The 27,412-nt window shown below is 44.6% G+C and overlaps 7 protein-coding genes across 12 annotated transcripts in view; 2 read left to right on the top strand and 5 right to left on the bottom strand.

Annotated features, from left to right (window-relative positions):
• The window catches only part of LOC117145960, a 56,775-nt gene extending 46,876 nt beyond the window's left edge, over positions 1–9,899 (top strand). For all 3 annotated transcript variants that reach the window (XM_033311858.1, XM_033311857.1, XM_033311856.1), the window contains exons 3-11: positions 2,168–2,323; positions 2,390–2,590; positions 2,663–2,813; positions 2,973–3,041; positions 3,510–4,495; positions 4,559–4,995; positions 5,094–5,394; positions 5,451–5,620; positions 5,674–9,899. In XM_033311858.1, coding sequence (XP_033167749.1) covers positions 2,168–2,323; positions 2,390–2,590; positions 2,663–2,813; positions 2,973–3,041; positions 3,510–4,495; positions 4,559–4,995; positions 5,094–5,394; positions 5,451–5,620; positions 5,674–6,993 — 3,791 coding nt within the window. In that variant the 3' untranslated portion in view covers positions 6,994–9,899. The remainder of the gene's footprint in view (positions 1–2,167; positions 2,324–2,389; positions 2,591–2,662; positions 2,814–2,972; positions 3,042–3,509; positions 4,496–4,558; positions 4,996–5,093; positions 5,395–5,450; positions 5,621–5,673) is intronic.
• A 98-nt stretch (positions 9,900–9,997) lies between these two features.
• LOC117145962 lies at positions 9,998–18,429 on the bottom strand. Of its 4 annotated transcripts, none has more exons than XM_033311859.1 (7): positions 18,308–18,429; positions 12,934–13,419; positions 12,660–12,874; positions 11,923–12,466; positions 11,212–11,864; positions 11,002–11,148; positions 10,603–10,721 (listed from the first exon to the last, which is right to left on the bottom strand). In XM_033311859.1, exons 2-7 carry the CDS (start codon positions 13,320–13,322, stop codon positions 10,603–10,605), a joined length of 2,067 nt encoding a protein of 688 aa, XP_033167750.1. In that variant the 5' UTR covers positions 13,323–13,419; positions 18,308–18,429. The 4 variants fall into 4 exon arrangements, with proteins under 4 accessions (XP_033167754.1, XP_033167750.1, XP_033167751.1 ...); XM_033311860.1 differs by lacking the exon at positions 18,308–18,429 and adding an exon at positions 17,825–17,904; XM_033311862.1 differs by lacking the exon at positions 18,308–18,429 and adding an exon at positions 14,337–14,402.
• A 484-nt stretch (positions 18,430–18,913) lies between these two features.
• LOC117143820 (transmembrane protein 26) lies at positions 18,914–21,652 on the bottom strand. Its single transcript, XM_033308665.1, has 7 exons — positions 21,360–21,652; positions 20,299–20,844; positions 20,084–20,235; positions 19,829–20,027; positions 19,708–19,776; positions 19,443–19,646; positions 18,914–19,382 (listed from the first exon to the last, which is right to left on the bottom strand). Exons 1-7 carry the CDS (start codon positions 21,551–21,553, stop codon positions 19,175–19,177), a joined length of 1,572 nt encoding a protein of 523 aa, XP_033164556.1. The 5' UTR covers positions 21,554–21,652; the 3' UTR covers positions 18,914–19,174.
• A 964-nt stretch (positions 21,653–22,616) lies between these two features.
• Positions 22,617–22,979, bottom strand: LOC117145896 (protein new-glue 3). Its single transcript, XM_033311747.1, has one exon. It carries the CDS (start codon positions 22,977–22,979, stop codon positions 22,617–22,619), a length of 363 nt encoding a protein of 120 aa, XP_033167638.1.
• Positions 22,980–23,710: 731 nt separating this feature from the next.
• LOC117144116 (protein PDF) lies at positions 23,711–24,517 on the top strand. Its single transcript, XM_033309135.1, has one exon. The coding sequence runs from the start codon at positions 23,783–23,785 to the stop codon at positions 24,089–24,091; it is 309 nt and encodes a 102-aa protein (XP_033165026.1). The 5' UTR covers positions 23,711–23,782; the 3' UTR covers positions 24,092–24,517.
• Positions 24,518–24,787: 270 nt separating this feature from the next.
• Positions 24,788–25,157, bottom strand: LOC117143318. Its single transcript, XM_033307962.1, has one exon. It carries the CDS (start codon positions 25,036–25,038, stop codon positions 24,811–24,813), a length of 228 nt encoding a protein of 75 aa, XP_033163853.1. The 5' UTR covers positions 25,039–25,157; the 3' UTR covers positions 24,788–24,810.
• Positions 25,158–25,246: 89 nt separating this feature from the next.
• On the bottom strand, positions 25,247–27,318 carry LOC117143317 (golgin subfamily A member 7). Its single transcript, XM_033307961.1, has 5 exons — positions 27,181–27,318; positions 26,817–26,985; positions 26,599–26,751; positions 25,899–26,238; positions 25,247–25,829 (listed from the first exon to the last, which is right to left on the bottom strand). The coding sequence occupies exons 2-4, from the start codon at positions 26,976–26,978 to the stop codon at positions 26,098–26,100; spliced, it is 456 nt and encodes a 151-aa protein (XP_033163852.1). The 5' UTR covers positions 26,979–26,985; positions 27,181–27,318; the 3' UTR covers positions 25,247–25,829; positions 25,899–26,097.
• Positions 27,319–27,412: the final 94 nt, after the last annotated feature.

Raw genomic sequence — 27,412 nt, 5'->3', positions numbered from 1 at the left:
CCAGCGCTGATGGTCTCCAGAAGCGATCCAGCACAATTGATAGCCCCCAAGCCAGCCAGTTTAGAAAGCTGTGGAATAGTTACAATTGCAAGTGAATGTCAAGCACATTAAATAGATGGCTCTGTGCGAGCATTGACTCCTCGAGCAGCGAAGCAATTAATCTGCAAACTTAACGATTCCTACGCTAACGACTCCGAAACACACACGAGCTGAAAGGTTTAAGGGTAATGCTGCTGCTGACATGTCCTTCCACGTCCCTTCCTTCATTCAACCGCCCAAGTATCCGAGTAACCGAGTATCCAACCCCTTAAACAGGCGATGACAAATGGCAATTGCACCACGGCAAGGTGTGCGCACTGGATGACAAAAAAATCGCTGAACTTTGACTCTCGAAAACCGAGCGTCGTTAGCGGCGGAGTAGTTGGCAAAGCGCAATTAAACGCCCCGCCATTGAAACAATTACGCTATAACAATTACGCCCTGGTTGCACATGCAACTGCTACTGCATTTGCACTTGGAAAAATATAAACAATTGTTTAGTTGTGTTGGAAAGCCTAAAATTATTTCACGCTTAGGTAGAAGGATCATATACACTCCTGTTTGGTTTAGTGTTAAGTCCTGATTTAGGCATTTTTTTACGATTTCTCTCAGTGCACCTGCGGTTTCCCCTCGGTCCGACCTTCCTGCAACCCCTCACCCTCACGCGGAGTGCACTCTGTGTTTGTAAATGTGCCGCACTTAGCGGGACGCAGTAGCTCCACTGCTGACGTGGCCGTCGATGGCATTTCCATGCGTCAAATTGCCGCCGGGGCATTGCGTGTAATTACAGCAATAAAAATTGCAACACATTGCGTACAAACATGCAACATAAGCGGGGCGAATACCAGAGTCGAAAGAGCCAGAGCCATAGCTTTAAGATACATCCCTCGCAGCGTGTTCAGCAATTATCTAATTTATAGTAGTCCATTTATCAAAACCGAAACAAATATTCAGTTTCCGAGCGCAGCTAGGAAAAAAGAGCAGAACGTCTTGCCACAATTTGTGACTGACTAACGAGCAGTCAGCACATTCAGCATTTGGCAACAACCGAGTGCACTTGGCCACTTGGGTGGCAGGCTGATTGGAGCTGCATGGTTGTGGTGGGGCTCTTTTTTTTCTAGGAGGGGACTTTCGGGGGGCTTGAGGATGTCCGTCGAGCGGAACGCAAGTTGATTGCATTTTTAGCATAAATTTCAACGCATTTGACTAATGTCCCGACATTTGTTAAGGGGTTCCACTGCCGCACTTTGCCATTTTTCACCCGTCAAGCACTCAACCTGGCATTGGCCATTATCATTTCCACTTCCCTGGAACTCACTCGTTCTGCTAATAGATAATGTGATGCCTGATGGACGACTTTCGACAAAGTTGTATGCAAATCGCCACTGCTGCCCGCTGGCCATGTAATTGTTTCAACTGCTTAATATCACGTATACGCACTGCCGGACCGTTGCAGCTACGGGCGCAGACGTCGCCATGGTCGCGTCAACAGCAGCAAAAAAAATTTAATTAACACGCCAAGTCTGCCTGGACACGCCTGCAGCACGTAGCGGAGACTCCAACTCGGACCCAGACCGAAAACCAGAGCCCTGGACTTGCCCAGAACCAGAGCTAGAAGCATTACCCCAAAGCTCACTGAAAGAAAATTTGTCCCTCGAGTGTCCGCATAATTTTATCTGGCCTAAGCTATTCGGATATTATTTGATTCTTCCCTATACAAAATATATGATTACCTTGAATGCTTATTTCAAAACGAATGACTAGTGATTTTCTTTCAGTGCATGCTCAGCACGGCTCCGTTGTTTGGCAGTTTCTATTTCTCAGATTTTTTCTGTGTGCTCTGGGTATTTATGGGCATTGCAGTAAAAACCTCGATGCAGTTGTGGGAGGATGGGCGGACTGGGGCGGTGTTAAGTGAAAAGCGTGAAATTTATAACAGCCAATAGATTAAGCTAGAATATAAATAACATTTTCATTTTTTTTCGTGGCCCGGTTTCTTTGCCCGGCCGGCTCATTGTCCGCCTTTTGTCTATTGTCTGGGCAATGGGCGGGGGAATATTGGAACCAATAATTTAGCCGCGTCGCGCCAAGCACAGATTCTTAATCAATTGTTTTTGCTCTTTTGCAGTTGCTGCCGCCGTCGCCCAACCGAAGAACTCAACCGCACTCCAGCCATATCTGCAGATCCAGAAGCACGCCGTCACAAGACTGACCATCAGCAAGCCACACACCCCGTACTATTTGCCATGCATACCCATCCTAACGCCCTACAACCACGATCAGGGTAAGTGTGTTTTATCGAGATTGCCTCCCTAAGTGTACTTAGTAATATTTTTGAACTATGACATAGACAACCAGCCCATCTACTGCAGCTGGTATCGAAATGACGTGGTTGTCGAACAAGTATCATATCGCAAAAATGACTTCTTTATCTATGACAATGGTACGCTGCGTCTGCCCACCAATGAAAAGGCCAGCGGCGATTATTACTGCAAGATCGAGTGGGATGAGTCGGCGGTGATATCCGACCGAATCACAGTCGAGTATCCTGGTGAGTTGGTCATTTGGACTACATGGAATCAAAAGATAAATTAACGCTTCATTTCCAAATTAATCCTTTCAGTGCTCAAGCGTCTATTTCCTGGTCAACAGCAGACGGCCAACATCAGTGCGTTGGAGAACAAACCGCTCGTGCTGAGCTGCCCCTTTCTGAGTGTTCCAGCTGCCCGTTTTAGCTGGTACTTTGGCAACGATTCCCTGACCAATGACAACAGGCGAGTAAAGATCAGTGTTGAAGCATCGAGCAGCGGGCCAAGACTTGTATATACACGCCAATATACTTGTAGAGCTTGCCAGCTGGATGGATTGACCCACGCTTGGAGTGACGATTCCATTTGTTTATTAAATTTCTAATTAATTTCTGACTATTGCAGTGCTCTCATCCTGTCCAATGGCACCCTAATATTGAGGCATTTGCGTCTGGAACAGGCGGGAAAATACAAGTGCGTATAAAGAACATCTAGCTTAAGAAACCCTATCTACATCTGTTTAATTCACCCTTTAAAATGCATTTAAAGTTAACTGCTAGTTTCCGTATTGCATTTTTAAACACATGGCGTATTTAACTTGTTATCTGTATAGTTTACCTGCTGGGTAGCAGCTATCCCGATCTGCGCAGTTTAACTAAATTAAGACCGAGGGCAATTTTCCATTTGGCTGCTGCCGCCGCTGCGCTCCACCTTCGCCTTTGTGGCAAAATCAACACCTTTTGCGGCACTCCATCAGCAGACCCACTCCCATGGCACACATACTAGCATTCACGCACCACTCGCACCGCCGGTGTGCCCTTAAACAATGCATTAATTAACACTTAGCGGCGGCCGAGTGCTGGCTGTAATTGTGGCCATTGTCCATGTCAATTATCGCGCGGGACCACTGACCACTATCCATTATACATTATCCCGTTGCAGATGCGTGGCCCAGAACACATTTGCCAGCAAGACGCACCGTCAGTTCATTTGGCAACTGCAAGTGGAGCCAAAGGATGCTACATTTTATCCCAAAAACGATGCGGGGATTACGGAGACAGCCGTTTCGGAGGCCCAACTACTGCCGGCGTTTCAGAATGCAACGGTTTTTGTGCCCGCCGGCGGATCCGTGCTCCTACAATGCCACGCGGTGGCAGATTTTGTGCCGATTGTGTGGTACCTCCAGCCGCCGAACAACAAGATGGTTCGCCTGAGCAACAATAGTGTGGCCTATTCCATCACGAATGCTAGTATAGCGCGGCATGAAGGACGCTATAGTTGTATAACTCCTCTGGAAACGCAGAACTTTCAGGTGATTGTGACAACACCTCCGAGGATTGTGAGTCGCCTGCCCGTCGAGGTGGTGTATATTGGTCTCTCGCGAACACTAACCTGCCGGGCAGAGGGGCATCCGGAACCGAGTATCACCTGGTACCACAACGGCGTCCATCTGAACAGCTCCTATACACGCTACATTAGCGGGAATGAGTTGCACGTCCATTCGTTTGATTCCAAGGAGGAGGGCATCTACCAGTGTGTGGCCAGAAATGTGGCTGGTGAGGATTCGGCGACGGGTGAGCTGCGATTCAACCGACAGCTCGAGGAGGTCAACCCACTGCAGAACATTCGCTGCTATCCGCACAGTTTCCATTCGATCAACATCACCTTTGACAGCCGCACCCTAACGTCAATGTTCGTGGTTTATATTGTGAGGAATAATCCCCACAGTTGGACCTCGTTTTCGCCCATGAAGCTGAATCAGACATCCTACGTGGTGATATCCACTGATTTGCCCGTTTACGAGCCCTTTGCCTTGATCACCCGGGTATTATTTCCCACTACAGAGGTAAGGACAGGAACCTTGGTCCCCCAGCAGATGATACTCAGCTCGTTGAGAAGTACACCAGTCACGTGCTGCACCCAGGGATGTAAGTGTATATAACTTTCTTCGAGTTGCCAACAAAATGTCTTATTTGCTGTATACATTTTAGTAATGCTTCGACCCATTGCCGTGGGCAATGACACGTTTGTAAAGTGGTCACAGGGTCAGTTGGAGAACAAGAAGTACTTTATCCTGCAGTTCTCGATCAACCACACCCATCCACATCCTGCGCAGCTATTAAATGGATCTCTGCAAGGCACCCTGACATCCGTAGAGGAAAAAGCCGACCAGGTGCGACACCATCTGACCGAAATCCAGCCTCTTAATCAATCTGCGGCAGCCACAGTGCTGAGGAATGTGGAGCACGAGGACAATGTTGTCGACGATACTCTAGAACTGGAGGATGACATCTTTAGTCTAGTGGTGGATGCCAGTGTAACCGGAATCTTGCTGCAGCGATTCACGCGCATCAAAATGAGAGTGCTGATAATCACCACCGAGAATGAGTTCCTGGGCCAGGACTTTCGCTATGTTCAGTGGAAGATTGTGAGTAGACTGTACTGTAGGGGATTATTTTGTCATTTCTGTAGGACCCCATCAGAATGCACGTACTAACGGGGCTCGAACAAATTTTTTCCTTGCAGATCGAGAATGGCACTTCGGAGCAGTCAAATATGCCCTTTCGTCTGGTAACCCGTGAGTCTCGCGCTCTGGCCTTTAAGTTTCTGGATAGCCTCAATGAGACTTGCGTGCTGGAGTGCCACACAGAGATACAAGCGCAAATGTCATTACCCAGTCAGGATCCAAAGTGTCAGGATCGGAATATTGCCAACTCGTTGCTGTTGGTCACAGGACTTAAGCCAGACACTCGGTACAATTTGCATTTCTACAACTGCAAGACGCGTATTTTCTATGGCGACATAGATGAGAAGACCGAGCAGGATCGTAAGTAAAACTCTCACTTGCCATTCGCCTTACATTGCAAGAATTGTATATTATAGCTCCTGGTACCATTAGCAATTCAAAGTTGATAAAACAAAATGGCCTGAAATTGATGTGGGAGCCACCGATTAATCCCAATGGTCGTGTCCATCACTATGATATTCGGTGGTCCTTGGACAACGTAACCCACGAAGCTATTGTTAAAGAGTGCACCAAATGCTCATATAAGGTAATTAAAACATAGAGTACCTTTTTGCTATATTTACTCTTTATCTTTGTTAGTTTCCAAACGTCTCGGAGACGGCGAAAATCCATGTGGCAGTTCGCGTGATGGGCGATACTGGAGCAGGAGCTCCCATGTACTTCGACATGATAAATAATAACCACACATGGCTGAAGGAGGAAAGCGAATCATCGCATTCGGAGGTTTACAGTGGGATTGCCATCGGCTCGTTGCTGTCGATAGCGTGTGTCTTTCTCTTCGGGCTGTTTATAATTTTCCAGCAGCGCAACTTCAAGGCCCGCGCCCAGGGACCCACCCACCTGACCACACCGACTGATATTAATTTCGGTAATCTGAGCAGTGCTTCTGGGATGCCGGGAGACAGTGCCGGCGGTCTGAGTGGCGGAACATTGCAGCAGGATTGCCACGAGATGCAAACTCTCATTCCGCGTTCACGGTACCACATTGAATTGCTGCCGGAGCACAGTTTGGAATACCAGACCAGCACGGCGGCTGTGGCAGTTGTCCATCTCGCCAACGGCAATGGGAGTGTCCAGGTGGCGAGGCGATCGGATCAAGATGGAGCAGCTCAAGGGGACTTGGGCATAGCCGGAGTGCACAACCTATCGCAGCTGCCGTTGTGCGGAGGTGGAGGTACATCGCCGGAGCGAAAGACCGTGCAGGATGCCATGTTGCAGGAGGCGAAAGCATTCTATATACCCTATAGGCATACGCCACCCAACGCGGTGGCTTTGAGCAGCTCAAAACAGTGTGCGGTGCCCAATGGGTCCGAACTGGAGGTGATTGTGCCGCCAAACTCGCTGCCATTGGTCACCACCATGCCAGGACTGGGTGTGGTCGGCAGCGGCGGAGGTGGAGGAGGAGGAGGAGGTGTAGGTGGCTCCAGTCGGAGAAGTGGGAGCCTGAGCAGCAGCAGTGCCAGCAGCAGCAGCAACGGCAGCAGTAAAAAACAGTTTCACACAAACTTCGTGCGCCACTCAAATTCCAATGATGGGATTTGCCTGCTGGCCGAGGAGGAGGCGGCTGCCACCTTAACACCCACCTCGGAACGCGAATATGCGGCCGTATGCCTCACCAATGGTTTCAAACTGCCCGCCGATGTGGCCAAATCGGGGGGCGGCACGTATAACACCACCAACAATAACAACAGCAGCACTAACACTAGCCAGAAATCAGCAACTGCCAAGGAGCGTCAGCCGCGAGGCAATGGCAATCCGATCTCGTTCAGCCACAATGCATCCAAAGTTCCTGCCAACGGACCGGCGTCCGTTAACGTAAACCATTCGTCGGCGGTCAAGCAATCTTGGCCAGCGGCGACAGTGGTCCATCGACGAGCCCAGGTGGATCCCAATGGGTGAAGCAAGCAGTATTTTTATGAAGCTACAACATAGAAGCAAGCAAAACAAAACAAAACAAAGCAAGAGAAATGAAAAGGAGATGGGCGAAAAGTTATATAGGAGAGAAAACCACATTCACAGCTCGAAACATTCCAAAAGAGTAGTGATTACGTAGATGATGATGATTAGATCACTACGATGATTAGCATTTATAAAGAGTACATTTTATAAATGTAAATATTTAGTAACTGAAACTATGGAACTATGGGAGAAATGATTAATTAAGCTAATATTTATACACATGTATCTACATATGTACACTCGTATACAGAACACGTACGCTAAGTTGTATGCTATAGTTTTGTCGCGATTCAACGTTTTTACCGTACTTTTGTATTTGTATTTGTTTAGTTTTTGTTTGTTTTTCCGTTAATTGAGGCTCATTTTTACATGTAACTTTTTCTTACACATAAACATAATTTATTGTTGCTTTCGATGCAAACACAAACACATAGCACATGCACACCGAAATACATAAGTACATACATATATACATAGCAATAGACCGCGCAGCCCGCAAGTATGCATTACAATATTTGTCGCTGATAATTACTACGTTTACAATTGCTTCGTAATTGCCGCAAAAAATTCAATTACACTCAAATAGAATAAATATACGCAAACAGAACAGCCAAAAAACCACAAATACTGCAATAGCCCACACTCAACCACTCTCAACCACCAAACACCCAACCACTCAAATGCCACTCAGCCACAATAGTCACAAGTGTTCACATCGATTCCGATTTAAAACGTAATCTATTCAATAATATTTGTAATTTTATTTTATTTATATTTGTAGTCCTTTTTTAAGCGAAATGTTTAATGTTTAATTTCCGCATATTTACTGCTGCATTTTGTTTTGTTTACACAACCGATATATCAAATGTACCTGATTATATTCATTTTGCATTCTTGTTTTTGTGCTCTCTCTCTTTCTCTCGGTCTCACCACACACACACACATGCACACACACACACTTTCCCTTTGAAAGAGGAACAATTCCAATTTGTGCACACATCCACATTGCATAACTCTATAATAAGCCACATAATCCATCGCATTGCTGCCGAATTGTAACCTATATTATAAATTCACCAACCGTACCTCGACATCAAAGCCACGCCAAACGAGAAACGACACAAACCGAGCTGCTGCTGCTCCATTCCATGATATTATTTTTGATAGGAATTGGAAAGTAGTTGAATTCAGTAGCCAAACACAACGAACTGTGAACCGTTGTTCTGTGTGAAACGAGATGCGAAAATTGTTACGAGATTCAGAGACAGAAACACAACCATGCACACACTTACCCCCCAAAAAACCTAACTATAGAATATACATTCCACTGAAGTATGCAAGTCGCAGATACATTGTACACACACACATATGACACCAATTGGAGATACGTTTTTAAATGACTAAAACGAGTACGAGAAAATAGATATAGACATATATTCAATGTGAACAAAGTGTGTTTGAAAACTGTAACTGTAACTGTATACGTATTTAGAGTCTAAGTGCAATACCAACAAATAATTAAATAGCAAAAGGTAACCTTTAAGATCCCTGAGGCAGAACAAAACCAACAACTATAAACAATAGTACCTTTCCACTCAACCAGAAGCAATGTTCAAAGTAGACTCACCTCGAACCCAGTTAGTTGCGACTTAGACCATCCGTAAATAAACAATCTGATTTGTGTTCAAGCGGAATAAAGCCGCAGACTTTGAACTTCCGAACTTCACCCAAAAGGAGTTACCAGTTTGTATAGCCGAATAATTTTACAATTTACGAAACCAATGTGCATGCAAAACACAAAAGCCACAAAATGAACTTTAACCTACGAAAAGCATTTAAATACACACAAAATATATTCCGAAAGAAAAACTCAAAATTCCTAACTAAATAAAGAAAAAAACAAATAGAATGAATCGAATGAAGGAAAAAATCCATTTTTAAACGTTGCGAACATTAAGAAAAACCAAAATTTACTAAACTATTACATATATGCGTCAAAAGGCAACAAGAAAATTTATGTACTAAAGTTATAGAATTAGGCGTAAGAAATCCATATGAATGTACGTGTTTGGGAAAATCGAGTAAAAAAACGATGCGGAGAACTGGAGAAAAAATAAGTAAAATAGCTGCGATTGTGATCGCCGTGTAAGTGGATGTGATAAATGTTTAAATTATTTAAGCGCAAAAACAATAAAGAGATACAGAAATTAATTATTAGGAAGACAAAGATAGAAATGCGTATTGCGACTTTTGCAACGGTTTTTGGCCAACGGAAACCACTCTAACTAAGAGTCCACTAAAATTGTAAGCAAACAATGTTTATGTTCTTATCTTTGGCGAAACTGCTGCTCTCCTAGCACACTCTCAACTAAGTCTACGCATTTAAACGTAAAATTAGTTATGCGTATATTTTTTAATTTTTGTAATTTTAGTTCGCATTTAAGTCCACATTTTGTATACCTCATTAGTAGAGTGGCGAACAACTAAATTGTGTAAACATGTAAAGGCTTGGTTTCTTCGTTTTACAATCAGAGCGAAATATTTGAACTATTCATAATTGAACAAACGAAAACAAAAATAACTAATGTATTTTTTATGCAATTTATATATGCATTGTACATGCAAGCGAAATTAATTATTTCAAGCAACTAAGCTGCCAACGATTCGTGTTAAAGATTTTGATGCAAGTTAATTGGCCACCAACAACCAACCAGGCCAACAAACAGGACAATGAATTTTGGCACGGCTAAAGAGTCTAAGAAAACAAATTAAGAAAGCGCGGTGTTTGTTTAGAGAATACAAAGATATGGCAAAGAAGAATGAATGCAACCTTAACTATTGGAAAATATACTAAAAAATAAGTTATGATGGAAAACATACAAATATTGTGTTTTATTGACCTAAATATTGGTATTTCTACTTCTCCAGTAAAAGTAGTATTGAGTTTGGATTTTTATAAAAGATAATTTATTGGTTTTAGTAATTAAATCCTTAACAAATAGGTATAAAACATCGATTAATTAATTGTCTGGAAATTCAAATATGTATCAATTGTGTCTTCGTTGGTAACATTTTACAGCGGTGTGTGTTTCGATTAATGGATAGATAGATTCATAGAAACTAGCAAACTCTAAATATGGTACAATATCAATAACGTTTTCACGAGTGTTTGGGGGATCATCACAACAAAGTGCTAGAAAAATGATCACAATCGATCACAAAAATTCCAAAATATCATTGACACCAGATGGCATGTCTGAGCATAAATATCTGCTCGTTTTTTTAAGCTTAAACTAAAGGCAACATAATATGTGTATAACTAACTTGAGCTATGGATAGGCGAATATTGAACACCTATGCTATGCACTATTAAATTAACAAGCGGCGCTCTAGCATTTAGTGTGCCTCAGCTGGATGCTGTGGCATCTCATATAGGTACGCGTAATTATCATCAAATTGTCGGTTCTATACACATTATGGTTTAAACATATCAGGTCCTACATACAGTATACTTTCTAACATATAATGTCTTCCACTTTCGCCGTGTTCTCAGCACACCTTCTCAATCATTTTCACCAGTTCTTTGTACAAAATACAATCCCGTCCTCGTGGTTTGCAGATCTCTCGATGATCCAGACGAATGCCGCAGACGTCTCCAATTCCAGGATCTATAAATTAGAAAGATATAAATTATTAGAACTAGGCTGTTAATAAAGTGAAAGTTCGTTGCAGATTATTTTAATTATAATGGAGAGTGATTAGGCTTATCTTTATTTATTTCATGATAACGTTATGCCGTGTTATCAAATTTTCTGATAATGATATGTATTCTTAATATTGCTGATAAAAAAATACGAGCCAAAGAAAAATATTCCGCTATCACTTCTTATACAGATGATAATGCGAACTATTCTAAAACCCCTAGGCATTATTCTGATAAGTACTAACCCGCTGAGTCCACTCCCACAATGCGAAGATACAGCACTGACATGAGTGTCAAGGCGGTCTCCACGAAACTAAACACCTCGATCTTCAGATGACCCAGATGATATAGTCCCGCAAATCTCCGATGTAAATCCAGCAGGTACTTGTTATCTGAGGAAAACAATATCACAATATTATAGCTGATATATCTTATCGGATAAATCTAAGGCTTACTTTTTTCAATCTCTAGCAGCTCCACGGAGCGGGAGAGTAGTGGTGCCTTTATGCTGGCCAAGTGGGATCCTCGATGGGGCACCGAGTAAAAGAAGCAACCACGGGCAGATCGCCAAAGCGGCGTCATCGCAGGACGACCGCTTTCCCAGGCGTCGACCATCAGTTGCTTGATGAAGAGTCCACCCTTCGAGTGGCCCACATAGATAATAGGACGACCATGGCCAACGCGATGCTGAATGAGCAGCTCGGCCATCTCACGAGACCTTTGGATCAAGCTGGAGCGCGGCTCCTTGCTTTTCCACAGCGGTCTCCAAAGGTACTGATCAGTGGTGTAGTTTACGGCAATAACCCGCACGCCGGGACAATCGAGTGGAAGCCAATCCCCAGGCCAGCACTTGGAGTAGTTTGGATCATTTGGAGATGGCTTGCTCTTGCGGGTGGCTTTACGAGGCGTGGCTGGTGAAGCGGGACGCGGGCGGTTATCCTTCCCATTGGTCCCCTCCTCCTCATTGCCATTGGCCTGCAGCATGGACTCCAACTCTGCTTGTAGCAAACGGCTGTTGTCCTGCATCCTGAGCCGAAAAGTGGGAAAGCTGTACTCGATGCCCTCGCAAATCTGGATTTCTTCAGGCTCTCCGCACACATAAGCATAGCTATTAAAAGGAAATCTTTTAGTAACTCTGGTCATAATAATTGTTAGTATGAACTTACTCGCTATCATCACTATCGGAAGCATTGATCTGGAAGTCTTCCGGCTGCATTGGCATGGACCTCTGGAGCCGTGCCCTTTGCCGCACTGGAGAATCATCTGGTGTGTCCATAAATCGGTTGAGGGAAGCAAACTTTGCTCGCTTCTCCCGCGGAGCTGGATGAATCGCTGCACTACGGGAGTGACGAGGTCGTTTTGGCGGACGTACTGGCGGACGTGGTGGCCTTTCGAACTCCACCGGCTGGCGATCGTTCTGCCAGAGTCCTTGTTTCCATGTGTTCACCAAAGATCCATGCAGACCATGGATGAGCACAATATCTGCTCGGATCGGTTGACCCGGTGGCGGTTCGGCCAGGATGTTTATTGTACAACAGTTGGGTGCGTCCGAGCGAACTGTGTAAAAGGGCGGACCCTGCATCGGATTGCTGGTTGGACAGGGAGTGCAGGGAGTGGAGGGCGCACTCAATGTGTCGGGAAGACTCTCAAGGCCATCCTGTGATTTGCGCATTTTCAGGAGCTTCAGAAGGGGCCCCATGCGATTGGAAACTGGCGTAAAAAAGATAATAAAATATATAATCCTCTCAATATCTTGATGAATACAGAACAGAAATAATATGCATAGCATCGAAATGTGTATACACAAATAGCAATTAAGGCTACATAGGTGGTATATAGTGAAATTTCGTTTAGTTCACCGAACTTTGGCTTACTTTTTCTGTTCATTTATTATTAGACTCACCCTGAACCGAAGAAAGATTCAGTGATATAGTGTTGGCGGCAAAGGCCACCAGATTGGTAAGAGCCTGCCGGCTGGAGGCCAGATTCTGGAGAACCCTCAGCACTCGAACATCGCGTATGCCCTTGATGCCCCTGGCTACTCCATTGGCCAGTGGAAGAACTAGTCGCACCAGGATGCCAAAAACCACTCGCATGCTGCCTCCATTTTTGCTGTCGCTGAAGGGAATTTGCGATGGATTAAAATTGAATTAAATTGGATTTGTACTTCAACTTACGCCTCCATAAGGGCACCGGCACTGCTCGATCGCACCAGCTCGCTGACCGCCTGCTCCTCCTCCTGGCGATCGATCTCCACCTCGTTCTCATTGTTTGTACTTTCATTGTGGGCCAGCGGCGGTGATTCATCCACTGGCTCATTGTGTGTCACCGGTAGGCTCTCCTCCCCACCAATTCGCATCATGGCAATGTCGCAGACGTAATGTTCATCGATTTCCTGCAGCGGTGAGCTGTTGTCTTCTTCTCCACCACCTCCGAGATGGGGGCTTCTGTTTTCGCTTCCGTTATTGTTCTTCAGGTTCTTGATTTCTGCGCCATCGTTTGCCACTGGGGGATTGCCATTGCAGGCAAATGATTCTTGAGCTGGCTCAGAATCGCAAACAAACATTTCCCAACTTTCTGCTCGAGTGTTGCTCTTCCCGTGCTTTCGAAGGACTGGCTGTGGGCCAATTAATTCGCATCCAACATGTTGCTGGCTGGGCTATCTGCAATTTCATATAAATCGTAGAATTCTCGGTTAATCATTGCCTATCCACCAGTGGAGCTCCGGCGCAGGCCCCTGCCTGCCATATATCAATGTCAATGGTGGTCACTGGGCTAAAAACAATCCGGTCAAGTGCAGTCCCTGCCTTGGTTTCCTGCTCTGTGTTTGCCGCACTTCAAGGAAAACAAACTGGCTAAAAATAACACATTCACTTGACGCTGCTCTGCGGGAAATTACTAATACGACACGTGAACTTGGTGTAATAATAGTTGCAGCTCGAAGGACAACCGCAGATTGCTTGCAAGCACCGAGCCCTCAAATAAAAGATATTATATATTGTAAAAAAATTTTTCAATTTAATGAAAATGCTACTCTGTTCCACCATACTCAACAGCCTTTAATGGAGATTCCTAATTTAGTGGTTAATGGTTTTTTGACGACAAAAACATCAGGGCTCTGCTCAATTTAGCTTACAAAAGGTTCCTGTCAGCCGCAAGAACAAAGGTACTTATACCGAATGCTTTCCTGCCGTTGCAATCCAATTAGATGCGAAAGCAACAAATGTCAGATATATATTGCTATGCCGCATAATGACAGAGTGACGTGCCCCCAGGGTACGACAGCCCAGCAAAGGTTCAAGTTGAGGGTCGTGGTGTAAAGAGCACGGTACTCAACAAGCCAACAATTCTCATCGCTTTTTCTGTTCTGCTGCTATTTATAGATGAAAAATGCCGCAGTATGCTATGTTGCATGCGCCTGACACACTGAGTATCTAAGGAAAACCGACCACTAGGTGGTTTACTGTACGTCATGCAAAACGGCAAAAAAAAACGGGGGAAATATATTACGAAAGTCAAGCGGTTGGAATGCCAGTTATGCGCCGCGTACAATGACAACCGCACCACCCACTCAACTTACACTTGATGCAAGATCGGAGATCGCAGAAATCGCCGGAGAAATGCAAACCGCTCGCCGTGGAAATCTCAGACCGACTGGAACGGCACCTTGGCGATATGAATTGGCGAGGCCCGGGCTCTTGCGGTTATACCCGCCCCTAAAGTACTCGGCACTTGCAATAGTGAAATTGAGGCAAATACTTTGGCCTGAAGTGGCCGACCAGCGATGGACAATTGTCTGCCTTACGACAAATTGGAGACAGCGAAAAAGTTCAATTCATTTGGCACACATCGTTCCTTATCGTCCATTGTTTCATTAAGTGCGAAATGCGATTCCCTGAAATCACTTGGTTTGCCTCAAACAAATAGAAGAGCATGCCAGTTGTCTTATCTAAGTGCCAGGTGCCGTGATATCTGTCTATCGTCCTCCTCTGGATTAGCCAGCCAAATTGGTTTATGGAAATTTTGTCAATTAATTAGAACGACCAGATGGTGCCGTTTCCAATTGAGGGGGTTGCGAACTCTTTTGACAGACAGCACTTAGTATGCTGTATGGTGCCTATAAAATGCTAATGCCCAGATAAGCTCAATCAAGTGCTCGGCTTTTGTTATACGAGCCGTTGAGGTGCACTACTTTATGGGATACGTATAGTATCTGTTCAGTATGCAGTGCACGGCAGCAGATATTTCGGACCTGATAATTCAAAATCAATATGTTAAATGCGCTCTTCTGTCTGCGTGGCAATCATTGAAAAAGAGGAAAATTTTCAATTGAAAAACTGCAACTTAGTAAGCTTTGCATTTCTTAAGGCGCAGAAAGCGGTGTAAATATGTAAAATTTGCAGTGAGGAAGCAGACTTCTTATCTAATGGCAATCGATAAGAATTGCAAATGCTATTGTGCAATATATAAGGTTCTCGAGAGGTTTGGTCATGCCTGTGCGCCGAGCAGCTCTTCTCTCGATCGTTGATTTCGCCAACGGGGCGTATGCTGAATGCGATCTCTGGCTGCTGAGCTTGTTACTCATTCGCCGCGTGGACTTTGGCCAGTCGGTTTTATCGTGTCGCGGTGCAGTGAATGCAGTCGCAGCGCCATTTTCTTGTTTGTCTTTAACGAAACACGATGCACACGGCTGCCAAGCTGGTCAACAAAAGGCAGCCGAAGTAAAGGGTTTTGTAATGCGATAGCCAAATTTGCGATATTCGTTTATTATTTTTATTGTTGTGGATGTGTGGGACCTTTGATGCATAATTGCTGCCCAACAAGCTGGTAAACGTGTGCACATTTGTCAGCTGGAAATTGGCTGTTATTATGCATATTAATGGCCTGGATTGGCTGGTGGCCAATTTTGCTGGGCGGGAGGGGTGTAGCAAGTCCAGCATGGCACGCAAGGCGTTCGGCATGCTAATTAATATGTCGCATGTTGCAGCCACGTGAACGGGCGAATTTGGTGACTGAGATTGCATGCTCGACTGGTCCAGTCCAGTGCTTGTCTCATCCATTATTGTGTAAAGTGTGCTATAAGCTGGAACAAACACAATACACACCATTGAATTGGTTCACGATGACATAAGGTTGATTCGTAATGATCCATTTAAGTACGCACATAAAACATGGATAACTATCCGCCTTTCATCCGTGAAATTAACCTTCACAATTGATTTGCTAGGTGGTTAATCGTTGGCACATTTGTCAGGTTCAAGAATTATTCACAGCGATAAGATACGCACTTGCATTTCAACTCGGGCAATAAACCGTCCAAAATAAACTGGCTGGAAAACAGCTGTTGCCCCTCAAAATAATGTCGGTAGTCAGAATACAGCATTATGTGATTATTAATTTATTACCCATTAATGGGTCACTGACAGATAAGCAATGAACTGCGGGAGGTCGTTTCTTAACTGGGTCAGAAGACAATGGAAAATCGTCGCCAGTTTATCCTGCTGTCTTCCGCAAGAGTAAAATATTTATACATTCATGAGTTAAATGAATAATTCCTGCTTCGATAAAGAGCTGAAATAAATTCGTTAAGTGTCCCTTATCACCAACTTTCATTATCCATTATGTTTGCTTGTAATAACTAATCAGAGTGTCAACTTATTTCGGTAAACAATTGAAATGATTATCAAGCAAAAGCCTTAGCCCGCAGCTGCACATCATTTTCATATTTGGAAATACATTTGGATTATTTCCATACCACTTGTTTGACAACCCGCTCGCAAACGAGTTATGCAAAGCCAGTGGCGGCACTTCATTTAGATTATGTATATCTGTGTCTGCACAGCATGGATCAGGCCATACTGAAAATGTTCTGTCAGGTGATGCTACCGACGATAATGCCGATGAGGAACTGTACTGCCGGCGGTAGCCTTGACCCCCAACGACCTTGAGTGGGTGGCTATTGGCGTGTCTTTGACAATCCGTTCTCTCTGCTAATTAGTATGTTTCCCGCAATGACTCAAGCAACGCACTAGATATTAATTACCATCCTTCAATGGACTGGTTTGATTGAGCCTTGGCAACTGTCGCCGGCCAAGTGTGGACTTTGGTCGATCATATGAAAGGCAAACGGACTGAAACATAAATTATTACACGGGGGAAATATCTGGAAAATATCTCTCTCATCATAGGTTTTTTTTTTTGAACAAGTTTCTTGTGGCATGGCAACGAAATGTATATGTATGTACATATGCTAGAAAATAAAGCAAATCGTTGATCTTATTATTTATTGGCTTTAAGAAAATTTCCGACAGAAATAGATTCTGTAATGGAATAAAAATATTTGTATTTTTTATTATGCCTTATAGATTTTAGTTAAACTTCAGACCAATAGATTCATTTTAGCTAAGTATTTGTACATTGCACCCTAAAATGCTCTAAGTATTTGGATAGCTACTTAAACAACACAAAACTTTCGATAAACAAATCGTTTAATAAGACAAAAACCGCGTATGCAAATGAGTTTGAGTTTTCCTTGTTTTTCTCTCTGTAACAGAGCTTCTCGCTCCGCTGCTTTTCTCGCGGCTGCTCACACTCAGTCTCTCAGTGGAAAACCGGCAAACGAGAGCAGAGAGCCCCATCATTTTCTCAAAGACTCCCCCAAAGAGCGGGATTATTCTCGGACAAAAGCTGCTGAGGCGCGCGGTGGTTTTGCATTTCTACATACATACATACAAACATAGATGGCTAAGGTGGCTTAAACGCAAAACAACAGCGAGCGAAAACAAAACAACACGTGTGGGGTGGGTGGAGCCCAAGCGGGGGCTAGCCGAGCTGAGGGGGCGTGGGAGTTGTAACTTTAAGCCGCGGAAGCCTTAACCTTCACCACGCGTGCCCAGATAAAAATGCACTTGAAGAGGTAATGAAACGAAAATGAAAACGAAAACGAAAAGAATCGGAAAAGGAGCTATAATTTTTGAACTTTAAGGCCGCGAACGTGTTTCGAGTTCCAGATTATCCAGTCCACTCCCTTATATGTACATATACATATATATATTTGTCTATATATACCATATATAATTCGAGTGTGGGGTGAGCCAATTTGTCGGGCCAATTCGCACTGTATCTCTGATGAGTCCATTTGCCAAAGGTTTGTCGGCCTCGTAACAAGTATTAATTGAATTATTCACAGAGCAAAAAAAAAAGACAGAAAATTCACACCTGCGATATTATAGCCATTTAAATTTTAATCGGCTCGACAACTGTTTTTTGTTTGTCCGGTTAATAGTTAATAAGGTCTGCCAAAGGAGACCTTTGTTGTTTGTTGTTTTTTTTTAAGGGTTATGTACATATGTATATGCTATGTAGCTGGCGTGATTTATTGATGGGCACACTGAGAGACGGCACTTGCAGATATATTCAAGAGTTCTTTTCGAAGAACATTTCTTAATAGGCATTTATCGTGCGTCTATATATCAAGTATATATGCGATGGATCCGACAAAGCACGCTCACTCGTACACACTCACACACACACACACACTCTTGAACTTACACACTCGACAACAACAAAGCTCTTGGCGTTACGCGAGTTATTTTCGAAAAGCGTAGCAAATCCGAGAGGAGCGAAGCGAAAATCGCGTCCGCAGCGTTTGGACGCTCGGCAGCAACTATTGTGCTATTACAAAAATACACGCTCTCGAGAAATCTCCAACTAGAGCTCTCCCATCCCCCAAAACCCATTCACACACACACTCTCCAAATATCACAGCTAACTGTATGTCAACAAAAGTTTAGCAGCTGTTCGCGTTGCTAAGCTTTTCATGCGGCAAAGAGAACGCGTTAAGAGAATTTCCCCCCGTTGAAAATTCAATGAAGAGAGCTTCATTTAATCGAGTCGGAGCTGCCAACTTATCGCTGTGGAGCCCGCGTATTTATTATCCATTCAAATATGCCATAGTGTAGTTTATACAAATATATCAAAATATATCGAGCACTAATCAAGAAAATAGCAAATGCTGACCTATATGGAAAACTACAAACAGCCTTTAAATATTATTTGGCAGATGCCATATTAACTAATATAAAATATTCAAAGAGTTTTTGCACTATTAAATGATACATTAAATTTGTAATAAATGATTTAATGTTGTGACCTTGTTAAAGATACATTTTTCGAAAGTATCTAAAACTCACTGCAGTTTCTTTTGTACCTCACAACATTTAAATGTAAAACCGTAAGCTTGTGGTATTTTCATGATTAACGCTCGGTGTGTTTGCAATCAAATTTTAGACCTGCCCCTTGGGGTCTTACAAATCTGAGCTCCCGGAGCAGAGGGGCTCAGCAGCCACTTGAATGCGGGCAAGTGACTGCCAAAAAAATTCCCTAACGTCTGGCGTTAGTTCCAAAAAAGTGCCTCATTCACGACGAGTCCGAGCTGGAGGACGAGGAGCTGGAGGAGCTGCTGTCCCCGGAACTGGTGTCGCTACTACTGCCGCGGTGCTTCCTGCGCCTGGCCTTCTTCTCGTCGATGACCTCGTAGCTGGGCAGAGTGGAGTTGCTGGAGTCGGAGCTGCTGCTGCTCGAGCTGCTCGACTCCTCCACGACTGCCTCAATTTTGCGGGATTTCCTGCGGGCAGTCGGATCATAAGTCAAAGGATAACCAGCGAAGTCCCGAGATATTACCTACTTCTTATCGTTTTTATCCGCGTTCTTGCGCTTCTGCTTTTTGGCCAAGTCGCAGTCACTGGGTGAGCTGCTGCAGGTGCGCTTGGACTTCTTGCCCTTCTTGTCCTTGCGGCGAGTGTCCTTGTCCGTGCCACTCGCCTTCGTGGAGTACAGATTCTGCGAGCTGGCCGTGGAGTAGCCAGTGTCCTTGCGTTTGCGCTTCTTTCTGGAATCAGTGGGTTAATCTAAATTCTCTTTTTAATATCATAATTAAGCTCAAGACGCACTTGTCCTTCTTGTCCTTCTTCTTTTTGCTGTATACCGCCTCCTGCTCCGCATAGTCCTTGTCCTTGGCCCTATAAATATTTGATGCAGTTCATTAAGGATCTAAGCTACATCAACGCCTACCTTTTGATCTTCTTTTTGACATCACCACCCCTTTCGTTGGATATCATGTAAATGCTGTTCTGATCTGCATCCTGCACTTTCCTTCGAGATTGGAACTGACGTGACTTGGCCATGCGACTTTCACGCCGATTTTTCCAGAACTCGGCGTTGACCACATATAGCCGATAAAGCTGCAGGATGATCACCAACGAGTTTTTGCCTAATTACATATAAGTAATAAAACTTCGAATAGGAATAAGTATTATTAATACGAACATGTAAAGAAGACGTTCATGTAGTTAATGATTTTGTACTGGAAGATAATCAGCAGGCGAAAGGTGAGGAAGGGCGCATCCTGCAGGATCACATTGAGTACGATGCCCCACACGTCAATGCCACAGCAACAGTTCTGGCAACAGTCTGTATGTCTGCAGATCAAAGATTTCCATGATCATCTACATTTTAATAATAAATTGATTGAATGTACTCACTCCTCCTTGTGATGCGATCCACTGCCTCGTGGTCGTCGTCCTCGGGTGGCGGACAGCACGATGGTGAACTGCATGAGGCTCCAGGACCAAATGCCCAGTGTGAGAAAGACCAGGAATCCTATCTTTGCTATGGAGTCGTCCTTGTAGGAATCGAAGAACTCAATGATATCGGCCGCCGTGCCAATGTAGACCAGGAGCAACTGGCTGAGCTGATCCCTGGTTAGATCGCCCTTGGGCAGCAGCCAGCGACCCACGATCAGGATGAGCATGAGGAACTGCTCGATGAGGGTTGTCCAAGTGTCCGGGGTCACCGAGAGGGTGACCCCGGCCTGACCCAGCAGAGTGGCCACCGGAGGCACGCCACTGCTGTTGGTGCTGGTGATGAAGATGGTGGTGTTGCCCACGGGAATGCTGTAGTTGCTCGGACTGTAGACCGTTGAGTTGGTCGTTGTCATGTTGCCCACCCGCCGGGCCACCTTGTCCAGCTCCAGGAGCCATATCGCCGGCACAATGCTGCTCAGGTAGAGGAACACAGAGGGGCAGAACCTGCGGACAAAGGACACAAATGAGGTGGCACAGCCGAACGCCCAAAACAAACAACAAGTCTGAGTGATGCGACGAAAGGTAAACAAGAGTCAAAAGACTCCATTCCCCGCGAAATTCCATTAAAGTTTTTACTAGTTAGAAGTGTGAGGTGGACAGCTTACACTTGAAAAAAAAGTGCACCCAGAAATGATAATAACAATTGGTTTAAAGATACCGAATTTATAGGATTTCCTCATCCTAAACTCAATTTATATCCATGTTTTGGTCCCACAATCTTATGTTGTTTTAAAATCGAGCCTACTTTTTTCTGAGTGTGGGGGTGCGGCCGCAGAGTTAGTGGCTTCTATGAAAGTGGGTGGCCAGGTTAGGCACCCACTGAACACATGATTTCACTTTTAATTGAAAATCAAAACCGCGCGGCATGACGTCAACATCGACTGACTGTTGTTTACAATTCGAGTTGGGAGTTTAATCAGATGCCTGGAGTAGCCAGGATCCGTGGGTTTCATCCTTACCAGCGCCACTCCTGCGTTTTCTTGATCATGATGGTGAAGATGCCCTCGAGCAGCAGCAACAGGAGTGGTCCACATAGTGCCCAGTATATGATATCACTCTTTAGGGCCACCACCTGCCAAATGGCCAGCAGGCTGTGCGCACTGAAGATGATCCTCGTGAGGATGGCCTTGATCGTCGAGATTATCTTGGCCATGGCTGCAATGACATAATCCTCTCCTGCTCGCTCCCTGCAGCTCGACAATCGGGACCAAGGAATACCAAATCGAACCGAACCGAAGCGAACCGCACACGGCGAAAAGGCAAACGCAACTGACAGCAGAAATCGCGGGTCCCAAATGCTTTCATTAGATGTTTAAACGCTTTTTAAGAAATTAAGGACACCGCCGCGAATGGCGCGTAATTGGTGAATGGCCACGGACCCCCGTCCCGATGTCCTGTGTGTGCGTTCAGGACGAATCATCTTCGGCTTGTCCAGGGACGAACTGCAGACCGATAGGTAAATAATCTTCATTGTAAGGGGAGAGTAGATAAAGATGGATCTTAAATGAATTCGAGCTTATAAGAACTTTCTTAATGTAATTTAAAATCTTTTTTTTTCATTTTAATATATACTCTGATGTGACCAAGCCGCTCCTGGAAATGACTTCCCAACCGAAATCGAACCCATGCGTGTTTCACTTATGTGTGCCTCCAAGTCACACCGCGACCATTAAATGCTTCAGCTGACTTTTAAGACAGCAAACGGTGGACGATAAACTCGGAGTCCGCGTTCCACCCACCGGATTTTGGGTCTGGCCACAAATGCAGTGCAAACAAATCGGCGGAGTGAACGACGCCGAGCCTTGGCCATCAAACTGGTGGGTAATGTGGCTGCATGGAAAGTTATAGTCATCGTAAACCTACCCCGTCGAGATATATCCGATGTTTGCCCATGGGTGGGCGGAGTTGGGTCAATGTTTTTGCCGCACGTGAAGTCATTGAACAGGCATAAATAAAGGATGATGTGCGTGGTCCGACTGGGCCCAGCCATGCTAGAAGGGGCAACCTGTTGATGGGAACAAAGAAACTTTCAAATTTATACGCTGAGCTAAGTAATTCAACACATATTACGCATACGACATGTGCAACAGCCATTGGGGAATCCTTCGCTATTCATAACCTTTCTATTATCCTTATAGTTTTAAATACTTAGAAGTTGTTTTGGAAAATAGTTTTTATTGCAGGTAAGGATATGACTTGGGTTTGGGTTTGGGAACTTAGCCCTGATTGCGGCCTCGCAGCAGCCTATTGAGGCGGCGCACACTGACCCGCCTACCGGAGCGATTCCTGTTCCTGTTCCTGTTCCTGGATGTGGAACTGGCACTGGTGGCCCGGTAGACGCGCACCCTGCGCTTAATAGAGTACTTAAGGTTCTTGATCCTGAACCGCTTGCGATGGACCTTCGAGGAGGAGGAGGACGAGGAGGACGTGGTGGTGGTCGTGGTGGCTGCCGTCGTCGTGGTGGTGGTGGCCGCCGTGGTCGTCGTGGCCTCCGTGGTGGTTGGCGATGAGGCCGCGTTGGTTGCCCAAATGCACAGGCTTATCGCCAGGATTCCTAGTGCCAGTTGGCCTGTCTTCATGGTGGGTGGCTGGGTGATGCTGTTGCTCGGATGAACGCCATTTCGGAGGCTGGGGGAGTTTTATATGTGGCCAAGACAATTGGCGGAATTTCTCAGTAAATATTTGCATTATGCTCTCGCCAATTACGTATGCGCGAAATTTTTTGGCCATATTTACACAGTTTGGTGATCAAACAAAGGAACAAGCTGGAATTTTGCAAATGGCCCAACTGCTATTAAGTTATATATATTTAAGATTGGTATTTTTACGAGCTTTTTTCTAAAATTAATCACACAATTGCACTGAGAGAAAAAGAAATCAGCAAAGTATTATATACAAATTGGTTCGTTTTAGTGGAAGGTCTGATGTTTTGTCAGCAAATTGTATAGAACAATATTATTTAAATCTAATAATTTAATTAGATTAAAGATATGGGTATCCCCCTTTTTTTGAGTGCCACATGGAATCGCCAGTTAGCTGCCTTCCCGAACAAATATCGCCGGACTTGAATGGGATTTGGTGCCTGCATGTTGGCACATAAAACACTGCATAACCAAATATTTGCGTGGCTCCAACTCGACTCCGTATTTGCCTGGGCTGAAGGACCGCCGCTGCCTGCGGATGACATGTATTGGTCCTGCGGATGACACCGATACTGACGCTCTTGGGTTGCGTGGTCGGGCGGTCTCCCGCCGGGACTTATCCAGTCCAGGTTGCTATATAAGTCGAGGATATGCCAACCGACGTTCATTCGCAAGTCTCCTGCTGCAGGTGTTCCGTGTTCAGTTGCTGCTCCTCGCCATCCTTCCAGCTCCTCGGACTAATGGCTCGCTACACGTACCTCGTCGCCCTTGTGCTCCTGGCCATTTGCTGCCAGTGGGGAACCTGCGGCGCCATGGCCATGCCGGATGAGGAGCGCTATGTGCGCAAGGAGTACAATCGGGATCTCCTCGACTGGTTCAACAACGTGGGCGTGGGTCAGTTCAGTCCCGGCCAAGTGGCCACTCTCTGTCGTTATCCGCTGATCCTCGAGAACTCCTTGGGCCCATCCGTGCCCATCAGGAAGCGCAACTCGGAGCTCATCAACTCCTTGTTGAGTCTGCCCAAGAACATGAACGATGCGGGCAAGTAAGCCCGGAAAATCCTGAAGGATTAGGACGACACACCACTGAAAGATGGAACCTGGACAAGAACTTATTATTTGATGTTATAGTTTGATTTTTTGGTGCGTCGAAGGAAAGTGAAAATCCGCAGATTTAAGCTGGTGTAGTCATCTAATAGAGAGAAAAGACCGTATAACTTTTGTTGCTTTAAACCTATATAGAAAAATATACAAACAAGTAGCCTATTGTAGAAATGTTGTATATTACTAGGCTTATTGCTGAAATAAACGTTTCCTGGAATGTTTCGACTTGAAATCTGGTACAACAACTAGTCAAGATTTTTATTCTTAATCACAGATGCTAAAGTTAGTTAAACATATTGGTTTTTCCTGTGCGAACCAATGAAAGCCAAAGGTGTTCTCAAAGTAGATTTTGTTCATTTCTATGATTGGAATAAATAGATGTTTCTAGCTTAGAATAGCAGACCCATTTCGTTTATTGACTTAATTAAATATGCTATATCTAAGCAGTCAAAACTTGAGGAACTTGGCCATGAACTTGGCAAACAAACGCTTAGAAAGTTAACCAACTGAAAACCAAAGTCTGTTCATAAAAAACACACTTATGAACAAAAAGCGAAAAAGATCTTTATGTGGAAGTATAGATTGCTCAGTGCCCATTATAGAAATGTATTTAGGTTTTCTTCACGTATTTTTATTGGCTATTGTTTAGTATGCTAAAGATCTTGTTAACCAGATTTCTTGTTAACATGGATCCTGCGCACTGTCTTATAGCGAAGATTACGGATCGTAAAATGTTTCCTATGAACGGTTGTGGGCGCGGCTGTGGTGGTAGTGGTTGCATCCGTGGTTGTGCTGTTGGTGGATGTGGTGGAGTTCGACTGGGCTGAGGAAGGCTGCAGCAGGCAGAATCCGGCGAACAGGACGAGTGCCAGTAGATAGGTGGTTAGCTTCATTGTGCGTCTTTGCAGGAATCGTGAATGTACAAGACGAGGCTTTAGAGGTCTTTATATATACGAAAGTTTTCTACGCCAGACAAGAACAAATATCCGCAGATGATAAGTAAATAGCGAAATACAATTGAAAATCTGCAAAAACATTTTGCTTAATTTGTTTGCTTCCCAGTCGATGTTTACCCGCCGCAGGAAAACAGTTGTAGGCGCGTTTAAATGACGGCAATATATATATTTTCCTTATAAGATATATAACTATGTTAATCAATGTTGCTGATTTATATTAAAAATCGAACGATTCTCCACTTGTTTATGTGTAAGTTCATTTGGCGCTGTTTGAAATCGGTAAGTATTGTATAGAAAAAGTTATGCGTATGCATTATGTCTGATTAAGCTTGAACTGTGTGTGTATTTATGCAAATGTTAATGCCATCTTTAAATTACCACTTTAGACAATCGAATTGTTGGTAACTACTACAAACATTCCTTTTCAAATTACAAAACAATCAATTCTCGCTGGCCTTTCGGTCGAATAATTAAAACAATTGTAACATATGCGAATGTGTGTATATGTTGATGCTTGCTTCGGCTCAAAATGCAGTTTCGGTAGCTTTTCACTTACATGACTATGCCTGCTATTGCATAAATACTAACTAACTGGCCGTACACTGCCTTGGCTAATCATTAACGGCTAATCTAGCATACAGTATGTGGCTGCAGCGGAGGCACATCTCCCAGCACACCCGTGACTAAGTCGCATGCCCCAAAAACGCTCTGGCCGCTGCTTTGCCAAGCTGAAAGGATGCGAAAATGCATGGATTAGTTCAGTTTGCAATTGAGTGCGTAATATCCGAGATACTCACACATATGGTTATAGGTTATAAAGCTTTAGCTGCTTCCGCAGCTTTGTATTGATTTATATTTTTGGAAACGCACTCTGATGGCGCTGACTTTTGCTTGATAATTGCTGAAACGGACTCTCCTCCTTCACATTCCTGTTGACGCGACTGTGGCTGCTCGATCTCACATGAAAAACTCGTTGGCTGAATGGGAAAGCGGAAGTCACGTTCGCCCCGGACGATCGAAGATTGTAATCTCTATGACGCGCAGTCCCCGGTAAGTGGGATCGATCAGCTGCAGGCCCTTGGCGTTGTAAATGCGTTCGTTTTGGGAAGCCACAAATTTGGATATCTTGCGAAGGGTCTGTGGGGGTGGAAGAGCATTAGTTTGGGGTTAGTATGGGTTAAGAATTAGGCAATAGAGCTGGAAGTTCCACTTAAGTCAATTGTATGGATACTCGTATAATAGATAGCACGTGCTAATTAGTAATACTACTACTTGATTTATCAAGTTTTCTGACCTTTATACCTTAAACAGATATGAAAACCTTGAGTACAAAGACATTTACGAGAAGTTTGATAGCTTATACGATCGCATATCGATATTTGTGAAATTGTTGACTCTAATCCCTATTTATAGAGTGGAACTTGACTACTGAAGCTAGTTATCTTCAGCTCTATTGCATTGACCCACATGTGTGTAATCCAAACCCAAATGACGCACCTTTTCGTAGTGCGTTTCGGAGCACATGTAGATCAAGTAGGCCGTGATGCAGCCAATGCAGCCCTCGCAATAGGTGCCGCAGGATCCCTCCTCCGCCTCGGCGTAGAACTCGTTTAGCCTATTGATGGTGGCCTCGAAGACGTGTCTCTCAATCTGCACGAGAATCGATATAAGCTTGGATGATAATTCCACGGATTTACAGAGTATTTTATAGTCACCATGCCCTCCAGCTCAGCGGGCAGCCGTGTGTGGAACTTGACGGAGGTTCCTTCGCTATAGTCGCGCTGGATGAAGACCTTGCTGAAGACCACGCCCCCTCCGGTCGCCTGGAGCGCTGTGGGATTACCGCCCGCTGGAGTAGCGCCACCGCCTTGGGACATGTTGTCGCTGAAAATGCGGACAATGGCATTAATGGCCTCGCTCTGCAGCGCCCGATGCATTTGGTTAAGGACAATCATCTTGATGCTCGGAGCGCAGTGTCCAAATCCCAAATGGACAGCTGGCCTTGCTTTTTCCAGCACCGCCCGAAACGGGGTGTTTGGCCGGTCTGGTCGTTGGGGCAAGGCCTGCTGGATTACCCACCTGTTTGCCTTGGCTTGAAGTTATCTCAGTTGGCCTGGAAAAGCTCGCAGGAATGCCCTAATTGCTCCAAATTCCTTAAATTGGTCGAGAGATAAATGTTTGCAAGCACCAAGTGTTACCAGATGGCGAGTTGGCTTTTATACCGCAAAAGTGTTACCCAATGCTTATCGCTCGATAAATATTCTAAAAAATACTGCATGTACTAAAAAATACTACCAATGTGCGGTGTTGC

This window comes from Drosophila mauritiana, chromosome 3R (genome assembly GCF_004382145.1).
Source record: "Drosophila mauritiana strain mau12 chromosome 3R, ASM438214v1, whole genome shotgun sequence".
In the NCBI taxonomy this organism is placed as follows: Eukaryota; Metazoa; Arthropoda; class Insecta; order Diptera; family Drosophilidae; genus Drosophila; species Drosophila mauritiana.
Note: the sequence above shows the minus strand (reverse complement) of the source record. Positions and strands in the feature narration are given on the sequence as shown.